At 38.7% G+C, this 16849-nt stretch overlaps 1 protein-coding gene across 1 annotated transcript in view; it reads left to right on the forward strand.

The window, feature by feature from the left end:
• LOC124858416 (neural-cadherin-like) overlaps positions 1 to 16849 on the forward strand; it is a 176702-nt gene that overhangs the window by 32526 nt on the left and 127327 nt on the right. Inside the window, exon 2 of the mRNA XM_047350454.1 lies at positions 11265 to 11462. Within this exon, the coding sequence (XP_047206410.1) occupies positions 11265 to 11462 (198 nt within the window). The remainder of the gene's footprint in view (positions 1 to 11264; positions 11463 to 16849) is intronic.

Below are 16849 nucleotides of genomic sequence, written 5' to 3' on the forward strand. Positions count from 1 at the left end.
TCTGGCAATGTCAGTGCTGAATATTGAACATTTCGGGTATTGCCATTTTTAATGTGAGGGTAATATTTGATATAATGCTAACAAGGCCAAATTTAGCTGAGTAATTTGCATCAGGTGACTGATTTGACAATAACTGAAATTTACCAGTGACAGATACTAAACTGAAACAATACACTAATGAAAGCTTCATGTTGGAATAAATATGCCTGTTAGATGAGTATTTTTAATTAGGAAAATGTATAAAATATAACCTCTAGCGTATATGCTGTGCTCTGATCTTCTATTAAAGAATAATTTTGCTTCTTAAAGGATTGAAAGTAATAATTTAAGGATTAATGATTAATTATGGTCATAAAAAAGTACACCCCTTTTAATTTCAAGGATTTAATGTATTAGGATACATTTAAAATAAGTTTAAAATGTTCCAATGTCACTACATGCATGTATAATGGATTGATGCAAAGTCAATGCAATCAACTGCCCATTATTGCTACATTCTCATCCAGGATAGAAAAACTTTTTAACCAATTTCAATAATAAACTGAATCCAACTGCACTGTTTGATAGTTAGGATTAATTGGAATGTATGTACCTGACTTGAAATCTGTATAATTCAGCTGAAGTGACTTTGTAAAGTGCTTTGAGACGACATGTGTTGTGAATTGGCGCTATATAAATAAATGTAATTGAATTACAATAAATGGTGTAAAAGATGAATGAATGAATGAATCAAAATATTCTGATCTTAGTTCTAAAATGAATAAAATCTAACATTAATAAAAAAAAAAATGAAAAAAATCAGATTCAATGCTGTCATTATTTCTGAAACTAAGATGAAGTCAAAGTGAAAAAGCTGTTTGTGAAAAACTAAACATGCATTATGATTCAGTAGAATCTGCTTTAGTAGCAATAACCATGATGTTTTCAGCCTCTTGCATAAATGCCAAGGAACATTTTCAGTTGATTGTGATTTGCAGGTGTTTGTTTACGCTCAGATCTCTTAAGGTTCCACCACAGCATATGAACCAGTTAAAGTCAGGACTTTGACTAGGCCATTGCATCAACTCGGTTCTTTTATTTTTCATAAATTCTGTCATATAGTTGACCCAGTTTATACCAAGCTTTAGCTTTTGGAGTGATCACCTCAGAACTGGGAATGGAGGAGAGGTTGTAAAAATGCTCCTGGCCTGCCAACGAGAGTCGCCCGGAGCTGCTGTTTGCGGAGTTAGTGGTTGACTGAGGCAATGGAAGATGTCCAGGTTTTGTGCCAACCAAACAAGACCAAATCATCTAGCAACTTTACAAACCTAAGTCGTGCTGCCATTTTCTTTTTGGAAAGGATCCATATGTTCAGTTCTATTTGTATTTTAACATATATCATGATAACTGAGGTCTGTAGAGCCTAAGATGAAGCTTTTGGTTACTTTTTAATTTCTCTGGGCATTACAACTTGGGAATTTGCTGGAATGTCTTTGATTTAATACCTTAGCTAAGCAACAATTGCTTAGCTAAGGTCCTTACTGATGTCTTTCCTCAGTAACTAACAGTATGTTCTTAGATTTTCGCAGAAGATTTTACCATTTTCGCTCAGTTTGAATAATAAATGACGATATGGTGGAACACTTGTTTAAAGAATTTTACCTCGCAAAACCAGGTAATTTTTATTATGTTCTGATATATAAAACACTAGAACAAAAAGAAAATGTACTTTCATTTTATCGTGAGTGCAAGATTATTCTTCATATAAGGAAAATAAACAAAGTCTCTTCCCTTCCTTTTTGTAGTTCTAATAGAAAGCAGAAGCATAAATCCGGTAGTCATTTGTTATTTATGTATTTTATTCAGAATTGCTGCATGATTGTCATTTTGTATTATCTGCATCTCTGGATTTACTTGTTGTTTACATTGTTCTAACGTAAGGCCTTTAATAGCTACTAAAACATGTATACCCGTTCTTACGAAACATTTCAGCCATTTTAATTTGAAAGTAAAATAAGATCTCCAGGATGTCCACCATTTGTAATTGTTCTGGTATAAAAGTAGCTGAATGTGTGTGTTTACATGGTAAGTGTGTCCACTGCTGCTGTGTTAATAGATTTCCGTCCCTTGTGCTTTCCAGTGCGTTGATCTCCTGCTGACGGCTTCACACTCTGCTTTAAGCACATAGGTTGGAGTACAGCCTCCTTAACACCACAACCATTTGGTTAATGTACCTCATTACTCCCCCTTTGAGCTGATTTCCCCTTTCCATTCTGCTAAAAATGCACCCTCTGAAATTCCACGTCTCACACGGGCCATTGATGTTTATGCTTGGAGACGCAAATTGTTTAATTCCACATAGGCATATTTGTATCCTAATTCTCTCCCTGAATGGAAGAAGAGGGAACATGGGATGCATGAGGAAAAACCTTGTGTTATTGATTACACTGTGTGTTCTGTCTTAATTTTTTCTTCTCATGGTCTGCTACCACGTGTTTTCCTCCCAATCAGTGTTACTCCTGCTACCTTTTGCTGTGTTCCACTGTTTTCTGTGCATCCCTTGTGAATGTCTTTGATTTGGTATTTTACACTCTCTGGTATGTATCAGGGAATACTCCTTCCAACATGCTGCCTGCCTCTTTCTCGCTCTGTAGATATTTGTGTTCCTGTATCTGTGCCTCTCTCCTTTACTCTGTTTTCTCTCATCCCCTTCCCACACACACTGCCTGTCCTTCCACTGTGGGCAGTGTATGTGCGCATAGAAGCACTTGAGACAACTTTTTTTCCCGAACTGGCAAGCCACTTAGCAGCTTTATATAGCACGTACCCAAGAAGAGGATTAACAGCAGGAAACATCAACAGAATGGGCATCCACGAAGACTGAACTCACATATGCTCTTGCACAATTCACACTCATGCCAACACACTATAGTCATTGTATCTGAGCCAACCACACCATCGACCCCTATCTTATGACTTTTCATGATACATTATTATACTAGTCAGCCAGTTGATGCTCTTATCCTTATGGGATTGTAGAATACCGCATGGACCAGCTTTTCATCACACAGGGATATTTGACTTTGAAAAATTCACTGGAGTCTGTGAGGCTCTGCCTGTTATTTCATCACATCTTCGTTGTCCCGCTCAGGTGAGGCAGCCCGTGTCAGTTTGGTGCTAGTGGGGCATCGCTCACAGCCCACTCTCTGCTTAACTCTACAGATCAGAGAGAAATTGCTCACGTTTGCAGCCTCAGAACACGCAGTGTGCACTCTCTTTCTGGCCCATTCAAGCATAAGTCTCGCACCTCTTAAACGTGCACACATGCGTGTACATTCTTCATTATCATTCCAGAGCTGATAGGCTCTAATTATCTGCCTTGGCTCTGATTAGTCTCTCTGTAACAAGCTAATTAGATGGAGCCTTGTAAAATCATCTCAACCATTACCACAGAGACATGATTGGGAGAGACACCAACAAGCAGGAGGCAAGGAATGTGTCTTGCTCTGCTCCCTGAAAAGATTTGATAGTTAGCTAAATGTTAAGTGCTAGAGCTCTGATTTCTTTTTGATTAAGTGGTTTTTAACCCCCCTTCTACATTTCAGCGGAATCTTTATCCTTTCTCATTATTCATCATGAAAGGATCGTTCCGTCTTGCAGGGCAGGATGATCTGGCTTAAAGTGCAAAATTGCCGCTGTCAACATTTTAGGAGATAGCATCTGAACATTGATTGGTTTTTCTGTCCACACGATACAGTGGCTATTTATCCAAAACGAGCTGCCTTCACATCTTAGCTTGAACTTTTTTCTTCTCGGCAGAGGAACTTTTAAACCCCTGAGGAGAAAGTTAGATTAATTCTTTCCTCCAGCTCTTCCTTTCTCTGTTATTATCCTTCTAACAATCCCTTTAGGAGCTGTCACACACTTTGTTGCTTTTGTATTTAGATGTAAATGCTCCAGAACTAGTGTGGAGTCTGTTAAAATTGTATTTTCTATTAAAAATAAAATGTAAACCAGCTAGAAAAAAATCTACTCATTTGAGAGAACACATGGTGCTGCAGCAATACATAGAGTAGTGTTTGTACAAGAGGATACAGCACTTTTCATACGTTTTCATACACCTTCAACCACTTCACATTTTGTCTTATTTTGTTTTATGTTACAACCACAAATGTAACCCTATTTTATTAGAATTTAATGTGGACCGACAGTGCATAATTTTAGATGGGAAATTACAAATGGTATTCAAAATGTTCAAAAAAAAAAAACAACCTTTAGACTGTGTCAACACCTTGCTGCAAAAGGTTGTTCCACAATCAATTAAGTTCTACAATCAGAGTTCACAAGCCTTTTGGTTTATATCTCTGTCTGCTTTGCACATCTAGACTAAAACCTTTGTCCTTTGTTTTTTGTAAAAAATGTCCTTCAGAAATGGTGAAGATTGTCTTTGAAAATGAGTTTTCAACTACAAATTCTCTATTTCATTTATGTCTGGTCTTTGATTGAGGCTTTCTAATTGCCCAATTCCTCTGCGCTTAGAGACACTGTCCTGCTAGAATGTAAACTTCTGTCCCAGCATCAGGGCTTCCTCCAGTATTGCCTTGTATTTAGCTTCATCAATCAACTCATCACTTCTGACCAGCTTCCCTGTCTGTGCTGACTAAAGGAACCCCACATCATGATGCTGCCACTGCCATGTTTCAACATTGGAATTAATGCTCTTTCTCAAAGTTCTGTCAATTTAGATGGATGACCATGTCTTGGTGGGTTTGCAGCTGTATCCAACATTTCTATTGCAGAGGATGATTCAGTGATCCTCTGTGAGCTGTGTGACACTTTGGAAATTGTTTTATAACCTAAACCTGCTTTAGACCTCTCCACATCTTAATCCTCAGCCTGTCTGTTGCTTTCCTTGGTCTTCATGATACTAATTTGTACTAATGTTTTTTAACAAACCTGTCAAGTCTTCGCAGAACAACTGGATTTTCACTAATATCAAATTTCACACAGGTTGACTGTGTTTAATAATCAGGTAACTCCTGAAAGCACTGGAATCTGTATGAATATATCAGTTTGCTACACTACAGAGTTTTATTTGTAAAGGATTTTGAAATCATTTTAACATCTTTGCTCCACTTCACAATCATTCACAACTTTGTGTTGGTCTTTCACATACAGTAAAATCTCAATTAAATATACTGATTTTTGTGGTTGTAATGAGGCAAAATGTGAAAAATGTCATAGAAAATGTATGCTTTTAAAGGCACTATATCTGCTGCATGAAAAGAGCAGTTACTACAGGCACATATTTATCGCATAGACTTTATGTTTAGGTATACAACATAAACCAGCTGTTTACAGTTTTTAGAACCTGGAAAAGATGTAGAGTCAGCCTTCAGTTAGTGACAGGATGCATCGCAAACTCTTCTTTTTTGTCTTGGAATAAAAGCACACATGTAGCCTGTGGTCACACACAGGAGTCTTATTACATAAGAAGATTTGAAAGCCATAACTACTTTTAGCTTTCAAGGTACCTGTGCGTTTGTGTGTTTTCTGGTGTATGTTTGTCAGAGAAGGACATGGAAGTAAAAGGAGAGATGCGAGGAGCTGAAGTACAGGTCCTTCTCAAAATATTAGCATATTGTGATAAAGTTCATTATTTTCCATAATGTCATGATGAAAATTTAACATTCATATATTTTAGATTCATTGCACACTAACTGAAATATTTCAGGTCTTTTATTGTCTTAATACGGATGATTTTGGCATACAGCTCATGAAAACCCAAAATTCCTATCTCACAAAATTAGCATATCATTAAAAGGGTCTCTAAACGAGCTATGAACCTAATCATCTGAATCAACGAGTTAACTCTAAACACCTGCAAAAGATTCCTGAGGCCTTTAAAACTCCCAGCCTGGTTCATCACTCAAAACCCCAATCATGGGTAAGACTGCCGACCTGACTGCTGTCCAGAAGGCCCCTATTGACACCCTCAAGCAAGAGGGTAAGACACAGAAAGAAATTTCTGAACGAATAGGCTGTTCCCAGAGTGCTGTATCAAGGCACCTCAGTGGGAAGTCTGTGGGAAGGAAAATGTGTGGCAGAAAACGCTGCACAACGAGAAGAGGTGACCGGACCCTGAGGAAGATTGTGGAGAAGGGCCGATTCCAGACCTTGGGGGACCTGCGGAACCAGTGGACTGAGTCTGGAGTAGAAACATCCAGAGCCACCGTGCACAGGCGTGTGCAGGAAATGGGCTACAGGTGCCGCATTCCCCAGACCTGGGCTACAGAGAAGCAGCACTGGACTGTTGCTCAGTGGTCCAAAGTACTTTTTTCGGATGAAAGCAAAATTCTGCATGTCATTTGGAAATCAAGGTGCCAGAGTCTGGAGGAAGACTGGGGAGAAGGAAATGCCAAAATGCCAGAAGTCCAGTGTCAAGTACCCACAGTCAGTGATGTCTGGGGTGCCGTGTCAGCTGCTGGTGTTGGTCCACTGTGTTTTATCAAGGGCAGGGTCAATGCAGCTAGCTATCAGAAGATTTTGGAGCACTTCATGCTTCCATCTGCTGAAAAGCTTTATGGAGATGAAGATTTCATTTTTCAGCATGACCTGGCACCTGCTCACAGTGCCAAAACCACTGGTAAATGGTTTACTGACCATGGTATCACTGTGCTCAATTGACCTGCCAACTCTCCTGACCTGAACCCCATAGAGAATCTGTGTGATATTGTGAAGAGAACGTTGAGAGACTCAAGACCCAACACTCTGGATGAGCTAAAGGCCGCTATCGAAGCATCCTGGGCCTCCATAAGACCTCAGCAGTGCCACAGGCTGATTGCCTCCATGCCACGCTGCATTGAAGCAGTCATTTCCGCAAAAGGATTCCCGACCAAGTATTGAGTGCATAACTGTACATGATTATTTGAAGGTTGACGTTTTTTGTATTAAAAACACTTTTCTTTTATTGGTCGGATGAAATATGCTAATTTTGTGAGATAGGAATTTTGGGTTTTCATGAGCTGTATGCCACAATCATCCGTATTAAGACAATAAAAGACCTGAAATATTTCAGTTAGTGTGTAATGAATCTAAAATATTTGAATGTTAAATTTTCATCATGACATTATGGAAAATAATGAACTTTATCACAATATGCTAATTTTTTGAGAAGGACCAGTATATTGTTGTTGCAGAATAACTTGCTTTGATGTCAAATCTTTTGCGCTCATGTTTTAATCTGTCAGTGCATGTGTTTGTAGGCATGTTTGTCTTGGCAGGGTTTTTTTCTTCTCTTTGGTGAGGCAGATGGCCTTAGTGGATGGCAGCCCACTGAACTGGCTGGCAGGTCTTCTGACATTGTTTAATGCCACGTTGACACATGATCACAGCCAATATTTGTGGAAATACTGTCTTGCTCTCACAACTCTCTGAATCACTTCAGTTTGAGGCTACAGATCTACACATCAGGGCCTGTGACATTAACAGAAGTATTTTTTATTTGAACATTGGTTCCAGTTTAACATGTGCACCACCTTAAACAATTCCAGCTTGGATGAATGCTTACTATGCTCTTGCCAGGGAGAGGCAGTTGCAGGCAGCCTCTCTTTGGGTGCTACTGTGCTCTCTTGAAGTCAGTTTCAGCTTAGACTGAGCAAGTTGGTAATTGGATTCCTGGAATCTTCTTACTCACTTCGGTGAAACAGCATGCAGGCGACAAAGTGCCTGCTGTCTTAAGGCGTCATCCCTGCATCCCTGTGGGAAGATCATAGTAGCTTGAGTTTAGACTGTGGCTGAGGCTCTCTCCCATTAGATCCCAAATGTTTGATTGGGAAACTTGATGCAGAACTGATAAATGGCCTCACATTCACCATCCTCCATGGGCATAGATACAATAAGAAGTTTACAAACACTCATAATCTGTGTAAATATAATATAGTGCAAGTATTAGAATTTCTTGCTGATTTTCTCTTATCAACTTATGTTTAAAATTATACATACAGGCTCAACAACCCCACCAATATTTGATTAAATATCCTGTAGCAAATCAGACCTTGACCCCTAATTTTATGCAGCAATCCACAATGTCTTGGTTGTATATTTGACCACTCTGCTTGGTAGAGTCCTTTTAAATTGATTAGTTCACTACCACCGACCTAATTTTTATGTACCTTCTGCAATTTTTTTATTAGGATTCAGGTAACGGCTTTGCGGAGGCTATTCGGGAAGTAATTCAAAACCAGTTTTGATATGTGTTTTGATCATTGCCCGATTGCAACACCGAGTTGGAGAAAACCTCTGATTTAACCATTTGGCATCAAAACTGAGATATGTGTTTAAAGTGAAGCTGAGGTTTTAAAACCAAAGACTACTCTACCAGCTGTTAAGCATGGTGGTGGAGGCATCATACTAAAGGCATGTTTTACTGCCTGTGGTACTGGTGCATTGCACAAAGTGGGTGTAATCATAAAGAGGGAAAACACCTCATAATTTTAATTTAATTTCACCACAAATCAACAACTGTATAGTTGAAACTTGGACACTTTTGGATGTTCCAACATGACAATTAAAAACCATGTCATTTCTTTAAAATTTGCTAAGCGATATCAAACCAAATATCTGTGTAGATATATGCATTTATTTGACCTGCCTGTATGTATATTGTTTAAACTGTGTGGATTAGAAGAAAGAAAGTGTAATAAATTCCAATATTTTGCACCCAATTCTTGCTAGCTCAATGCATCATTAAAAGCCCAAAATCGCTATAACATTTATACCATACCATACCACTTATTTTAAAGCACAAAAAAACTATAACATAAGAACTGACCAAAATGCTTTGCAAAGCTTGTAAGTAAGAGAACAGGAATAAAATAATGAAACAGCTGTAAGTCAATACATGGGAACAATAGAAAATTTAAAACAATACAGTTATATAGAAAGGGTAAAAGATTAAGACACAGATGCTACCTCATTCTGCATTCAAAGCCAAGGAGAAAAAGTATGTCTTTATACCTGTTTTAAAAACAGGAAGTGACGGAGCCTGCCTGACCTCCAGCAGCAGCTCATTCCACGTTTTAGGAGCCAAAACCGCAAAGACTCAGTCTCCTCTCGATTTACAAAATGTCTTCGGGACAGTCGATGTAGGAGCATGCAATGGCATGTAAGGATGAAGCAGCTCAGACTAATACAACACAAAACAACCACACAGACACACCACCATTTTCTATCTCTATTCAGTTCTGTACAGTAACCTGGTCTGTTGGGAATATTAACACTTTTGCACTTTAACACCTTTTAGTAGATATATATTTTCAGTGTGCATTATATTTATTTAGTTATTTACCTGTCTTTTTAAATTATTTTCTTTTTTGTTTGTTTTAGACATAGTAGCTGCTCCAGGAATTGTTGCTAAGAACACTTCAACGTATCTGAAAACATAATGACAATAAAGCTTATTGTTATTATTATTATTATTATAAGAAGGGGTGAAATCATTAAGATAATTTTAAAATGGATTTTAAACTGAACGGGAAGCCAGTGTACGGATGCCAAACAAGACTTATGTGCTCTTATTTCTTTGTACCAGTTTAAAATCATGTAGCCACATTTTTTTTACCAGCTTTAAATGTGAGAGTGAGGCCCGGCTGACTCCAATAAAAAAAGTTACAATTATCCAAGGTGTGACATGATAAAAGCACTGATCAGTGTGTCTAGGTGGGGTCTCCACAGGAGGGGCTTGATTTTTGACAGCCGCCTTAACTGAAAGAAAGAGAACTTAACCACAGCGTTAATAGGAGAGTTTCAGGATGGGATCCGTTTTTACACCTAAATTAATGATTTTTCCTACAGGGCTAAAGAGGAAAAGTCAGAGGAAGGGATACAGCTGGAGCCTCAATTTAGGAAGCAAAACCTCAGTCTTTTTTTTATTAGATTACATTAAAAAGAAGTAAATTCAGTGCCATCCATACCCTGATATCAATGAGATAATGAAGAGGCTGAACAGAATCATTATGTTTTAAATGGAAATAGACCTGACAGTCATCCACCTATAATTAAGATGGCATGCAATGCTTTCTAAAAATAGCACCAAGAGGCAGCAAATAAAGAGAGAACAGGAGAAGACCAAGAATGGCATCATGAGGTCTTCCCCAGAAGCAGCAGAAGCAGAGATAAAACCACCCATCATGACACAGAAACTACTATCTGAAAGGCAGGACCCAAACCATTCTATGACTTAGCCAGTTATCCCCACCTACTGCTCAAATCTGGAAGTAAGAATGTTATGGTCCACTGTGCCAAAACCAGCAGTTAAATGTAAAAGCAAAAGTAAAACACAGTTCCCAGAATCCATAGCTAAACATATTTCCTTAAAAATCCTTATAAGAGCAGATTCAGTGCTGTGGTACATTTTAAACCCAGACTGGAACACTTCCAAATTTCTATATTCATCCAGGAAGGCTTCAGGTGGGTACAAACTAATTTTTCCAAACCTTTGCACAAAAAGGTAATTCGGAGATCAGTCTAAAGCTTAACAAAGCAAAAGGATCGAACCCAGATTATTTCAGCAAGGGTTGCCCCTCAGCGTGTTTAAAATTGCCTACACCACACTGGAAGTCAAAATACTGTTAGTAATATTATGGATAAATGGGCAAACAGTAGGAAAAACCTGCTTAAGAAGACATGGAGAAACAAAATCACATCAGGAGCCTGATGGTTTCATACTGGTAACCAATTTCTGTAGATAGGAAAGGCCAATAGGCATCGAGTGATCAAAGACAGCAGGGCAGGGGACCAAGATGGATGGGTCTTTGGAGGGAAGGGAAACACAGGCCCTAGCATTAACAACCTTCATGTCATTAGGAGTGGATGTAAACTCCTAAGTGGATCACAAACCTACTCACATCTGTTAAGAACAACATACTAAGTATGATGGCTTTGACAGAGAAGAGTAAGGCAAAACACAACAAACTTGGGCATAGATCACAACTTTAAGACAGATATTTTTTGACAGATCTCAGGGTTGAACCGAGATGCTATTGGGCTCAGTTCTGCATTGCTTACACAAGAAACACTGACATTTATTACAACCCTACCTCATTTATGTGTTTTTATCTACAGGAGAGGATTTATCTCTCACGTACTTAAATTCTTAGTTGAGTCATGTTTGTTGGTACTTCAGATTTCCCTGGTTGCTCGTCTCTGCTCCACACATACAATTACATGACAGCTGTCACTTTTTGTAATCGCATCTCTCTCACTATCTCTGCACTTTCCACCAGGCCCAGATTGGTATCTGAACAAGGTGAAGCTGGTGATCACTGATGTCAACGACAACGTCCCTGAGTGGATTATGAAGCCATACCCATACCTAGCTGTTGTGTCCCCTGAGGCCACAGCAGGAACAATTGTCTACCAGCTACAGGCTATTGACGGGGATGAGGGCAAAGGTGGAGAAGTGGAATACTTCTTGTCAGATGGTAAGCATTTTGCTGATAACACTCAAAAATACACATGTATAGGACACAGGAAAATACATTGTTTTGTTGATAAAAAACATAGCAGGGTGAAAATGTATGGAAATTAATACACCCAGTCTGACACCAGCTCAGTTTAAACAAAAAGCCACAGGCATGCAGATTCATTCATGCATTCATACACTTTTTATGTGTCCATTAGATTATTTAGCTTTTTTTACTGACTTTCTCTCTCTACCTCTCCATATCCAACCAACTTTTTTCTCTCCTGCAAACACAGCCACTATCACACAATCCCACACACAGCCAGAGGCCTTCACAGATTTGTTTATGCACTTTTCATGCACTCTTGTCTGTCTGCTTCTCTCTGTTTCATACAGGGAATCATGCAAGCACACATTCACTCATACACAAACACATAGTGTGGGCTGCTGGAAGGCTGCCAGAATAGTGGACCCCCTGGTGGCAAAGGGATTTAGGACTTGTGGCAGAGATTGGGGGATGTGCTGATGTAGCTTGTGGGGTTTGCTGATTTCCCCCTGACTTGTAGTTTAACTGTAATCAGGACATCCCACAGCATCCTTAATCTAAGTTGAAACCTCAATTGAACCGAGGTGTTCATTGTCTTTATAACTGTGCTAAGAATTCTTTAAAGCAGTGGTGTTTGTAAACTGAACTAAAACTCAGTTCAGCTGAACTAACTTTCCCTTCGGAGTAATTTCAACTCACTGTTTGGATTTCACCCATATTTGTCTAACCCTCTTATCCACTGCTTAACATTAACACCGCCATGGTATTTCATCAGACAAACTGACCGCTTGATGACCACAATTTGACCCAATTCTTTAGAAATTATCAACAGCAGAGCAAGTAAAATCCCCGGTGGAATTTTCTTCTGAAAATATTAAAGTTTGAAACTATCATTGCAAAAAGATGTAATGTGAAAAAACTCTATATTCGAGTATTGTATGTGATTTTTTTTTTTTGGCTCCAGCTCAGTTAAACTCTGTCCATTTGTACCTCCATTTGGTACCTACACAGTGCCATTAATTTTTTATATAAAAAATATATATATACATATTGTACCCATGTACTGAAACTGCGGCAAATCAATTTCTTTTTCATTGTATTCACAGTTGAAACCAGATATTTACATACACTGTATAAAAAGACAGAACCTTTTCTTCTCTATCTGACATGAAATCATAGTGAAAGTATTCGGTTTTAGGTCAGTGAGGATTATCAGAATTATTCTTATTTGCTAAATTCTAGAATAATCAGAAATAATTGTTAGTGCCTTCTGCAGATTCAGAAGCTTAGATAAAGTTAAATTACTTTCCCTTCAAACAATGTGAAAAAGCTGAAATTATGATGATACCAAGACTCTGTAGGCTTCTGATATGTTAATTCACAGCATTTGAGTTAAATTTAGGCACAGCTGGGGAGGTATTTAAAGACAACACTAGTTCCTCACATGACATCCCACGAAAGTTAACAGAAATTAAAAATCATCCCATGGAACCATTTGCTGACGCCTTAAGGTTCCATGTTACACTGTTTAAACACTTTTACACAAGTATAAATAAATTCGGAAATTCGAGCTGAAAGTGAAGCTATTTTTAGGAGCATATTTACCTTCTAAAAATGCTTTTTTTCAGAATTATTTCACAATTCTTGATTCAGGACTCATACACTGAGGTTTGTCCATTTAAGCACTGACAAATAGAACAGTGTTTAGTCAAAGGGAGTGAACCAAGATGAGAGGACCAATCACAGTTTTGTAGACGGCATCAGAATTCCAGTATTTTAAATTTCTAATTTGGCAATATGGTATTTGGCACAAAATGTCTGACTGCATTTTATGTTTTCAATGCAGTTTAACATTACTGCATGTTTTCTTTAGAAGCCATCAGGGGTACTTGTAATTATGCAGAACCACCACAGTATAGACATCATAAATGCACCTATCAAGGTAAATTAACTGCTGGTAATGAAGGCCAATGTGTCAACAGGACATTTTCGTTGTCTGATTACCTTCAGTTACTGTTTTGACTGTCAGGCGCTCTAGTCACTGCCTGCAATACACGGCTCAATCTGGTCCTGGCATGTCTGGCTCTTCCAGATGTACCATCACCTTGCACATTTACATACCTATCATAGGTCTGCATTTACACCAACAAGTTTTCAGTTTGTGCTTAAGTTATGTCTTCTGTGAGGTACACAAAACCACAATTTATTTTTATTAACCTAAAAAAATACTTTTTCAAACAGACTTCGTCTCACATTTCCACTACAATTTAAATAAAACTGAAGAATTTAGCAAATAATAAGAAAATAAAGCATCTGATAATGTTAAATACCAATAGGCAGTAAATTTGTCTATTGTTTTATTACCTCTTACTTTTACATACTAAAATCAACAAAGAGAAACTTAAACTTTCACAATAGGTTCTTCATCACTGCTGAGGGAAAATGTAAACCTGATGACATAGTGGTGTGAAGGGCAAACAAAAATATTTTGTACTGTTGCATAAAACAATCATAAATAATAACATAACTTAGCTGTACATCGAGAAGATCTAAAATACCCATTCAGACATTTTCTTGTCTGCTTAGATTCTACTCTTGTGGCAGCCTACTTGAACAACAAACATATATTGCTGAAAAGTACAGTTCATTTTAAGTAGCCTGTGGCGCTGTCTGTGCTTTCTTTGTTTTCATTTTTAAACAAATATAAAAATATCTAGCTTAGAGTCTTCACTGAGAAAAAGATTTTTGCCCTGCATCAGTGCTGTTGCTAGCAGGATGTTACCAGTTTGCTAAGGTGCTTTTACTGACTTGGAAAAAAAAAAGAATTCTTCGATTGATGCATCGTAGGTCATCAGTTCTTTATTTGCCCTTAAACAAAGAGATGAAAATCAGATTGAGAATCAAACATGTTGTTGTTAATAATGCATTTCTGGTTATACATATCATCATTGTATCATTTGTGATGGTTTTGCAATTGTGTAGTAAACACTGGATATTGTGCATTGGTTCTTTTAAAAATCCTGTCCTCATCCCTGATTGCATAAAATTTCCTTCCTCCTGAAATTTTGATGATACTTTCTTCAAATATTAAATTGTTTTCTTCCATGTCCTTGTTTTCATGTTAACTGTCCTCATGTTTTCAGATGCCTATGGCACATTGTTACCTTTGTTAAGGAATTACTCCTACCTTCTGTCAGTCTGCAGAACAAAACAGAAACTAAAAACACAAAAAAGTGGTGCCAATTAAATATGGATTAACAATCCATCCTAATCATTCTTATTAAGTAAGAAGTAACAACAAACATTAAAACAATATACAAATACAAATGAAAGTACTTAAATGAGTTATACTGTCTCCCATGTGGTGCCAGAAACATATATTGAACCCACCAGTATAAGTGTGTAAAAATCCTTAAAATAGATGTATCTTTTGTAGCAGCATAATACAACAATAAAAATGTATGAAAGGTTATTTGGGCAAAACACATCATGTTAAAATAATACTTTTTAACAAAATCATTGGAGGTGCAATTACTGGTATATCTAACAATTCTTTTAAATAAAAGACTTTTTCATTTAAAGTTTTTTAAGCTGATCAGAGTTTCTATAGATCCACAACTTTTTCTTTCCCTGGGGTTTAAATATCTCTTGCTACAGATTTCCATCGTTTTAGCCACCTTATAAGTAGCAGAAAAATAAAGATCACGTTTGACTTACTGTTAGAGAATTGATGCAAAAATTGACCTCTATTGGTCACCATCTGCATAGAAACCCATTACATATCATCTACATACTAATCAGTTGTATGAGAGTGATCCTAGAAAAAAAAGACTTTACTTTCCAACTATTACAAATGTAAACATTAAAGGTTTGCTGTACACTATTGGGACTGTAACACTGACCTATCTCACTTTGGCAACAAGCACTCCAGATGAGTTTTAAGTGAATGTTTGGAAAAGCACTTCATGCCCACCGGCACAGCGGTTGGCTGACGCCTGCCAAGTGTGTTGGGGATCTGGGGGGGTACATCCCCACCAACACTTGGCTGTCTTTCTGGTGGGGCCCTGGGCTGGCAGGGGAACTGGGTCCCAGGCTTGGCCTGCGTGGTAGGAGATGACCATGTGACTGGGTCAGGGGGGCTCAGTTCCTCACTTCTTACCCTGCGCCTCTTTGGCTTGGGGGTTGTGCTTCACTGATGACCTACCTCTGTGTGGGGCATGTGGCTGCCTTGCGGCAATGCCCTGCATAAGTCTGTCAGGTGAACTTGGCTGCGACCTTCCGGAGCCAAGTCCACCTGTACTTTGCAGCTCTTGGGTGCTGTATGTTGCCGGTCTTCTACTGTTCTAATCACTCTAACAACTGTGCTACTCCAGGTGACAAAGTAAGGCATATTAACCCGCCCAAGACAGACACATTTATTTATACACATACGTTAACCCCCCAAACCCCCCCACACACATCTGTGTTTTACTGTCTTTATGAGGACTTTTCATGCAATCATGCAATTATGGAGTGGTGGCGATGCAGGAACCTTGGAGAACCGACTGGAACTACATGCTGGAACCTATAGTGGGGCTCTGAAGCCAGGGACTCACAAAAAAGCTCTGAAACCAGGGACCCACGGAGGAGCTCAGGAACAGAACCACAGAGTAGTTCAGGAACAGGAATACAAGACAGGTCCACCTGGACACCCCTGTTGGACAACTCATAAACTGGGGCAGCAGCAGGCGCTTTCAGGCAGTGGGGGTAGGCTCAGGTGTTTTCATGCAGCAGGGAGCAGGCTCAGAGACCTTGAGGTGGTTTGGAGCAGGTTTTGGACCTTAAATAAAAGGTCCAACTCAGCCTCTGATTAGGCCAAATGAGCTGGAACCACCATTGGTGTCCCACACTGGAGCAGAGGAACTGTTTGGGGGCTTACCTCCTCACAGAGAAAGTGTGAGGCGTCGGGCTCAGAGACTGCCTGCGTGGCTCGCTGTTTATCCCAGTGGTCAGGTGAGGTCAGATGAAAAAAAAATATGGTGGAGGATCTGTGATGCTATGGGACAGTTTTTGTTTAAACATCTTGAAAACCTTGTTAGGGGGCGTGGCTTTTTGAAACCGTTGAAATACCGGGGGATTTGAAATAAAAAAACAGGTAGACTCTATCAGTAAAAGGAAAATGGATCCTCACTGGGTCTTTCCACAGGAGATTTATCCAAAACATAAAGCCAGATCAACACATAAATGCTTTACCAGCCAAAAAATTATTTAATGGCCATCTCAGCCCACTGACGTAAAGCCTATAGAAAACTTGTGGAAGAAGTTAAAGAAAGGAGGGTACCCAGGGCTCTGGAGAGATTGAGCAAAGACAACCTGTCAAG

Source organism: Girardinichthys multiradiatus, chromosome 2 (assembly GCF_021462225.1).
Source record: "Girardinichthys multiradiatus isolate DD_20200921_A chromosome 2, DD_fGirMul_XY1, whole genome shotgun sequence".
NCBI lineage: Eukaryota > Metazoa > Chordata > Actinopteri > Cyprinodontiformes > Goodeidae > Girardinichthys > Girardinichthys multiradiatus.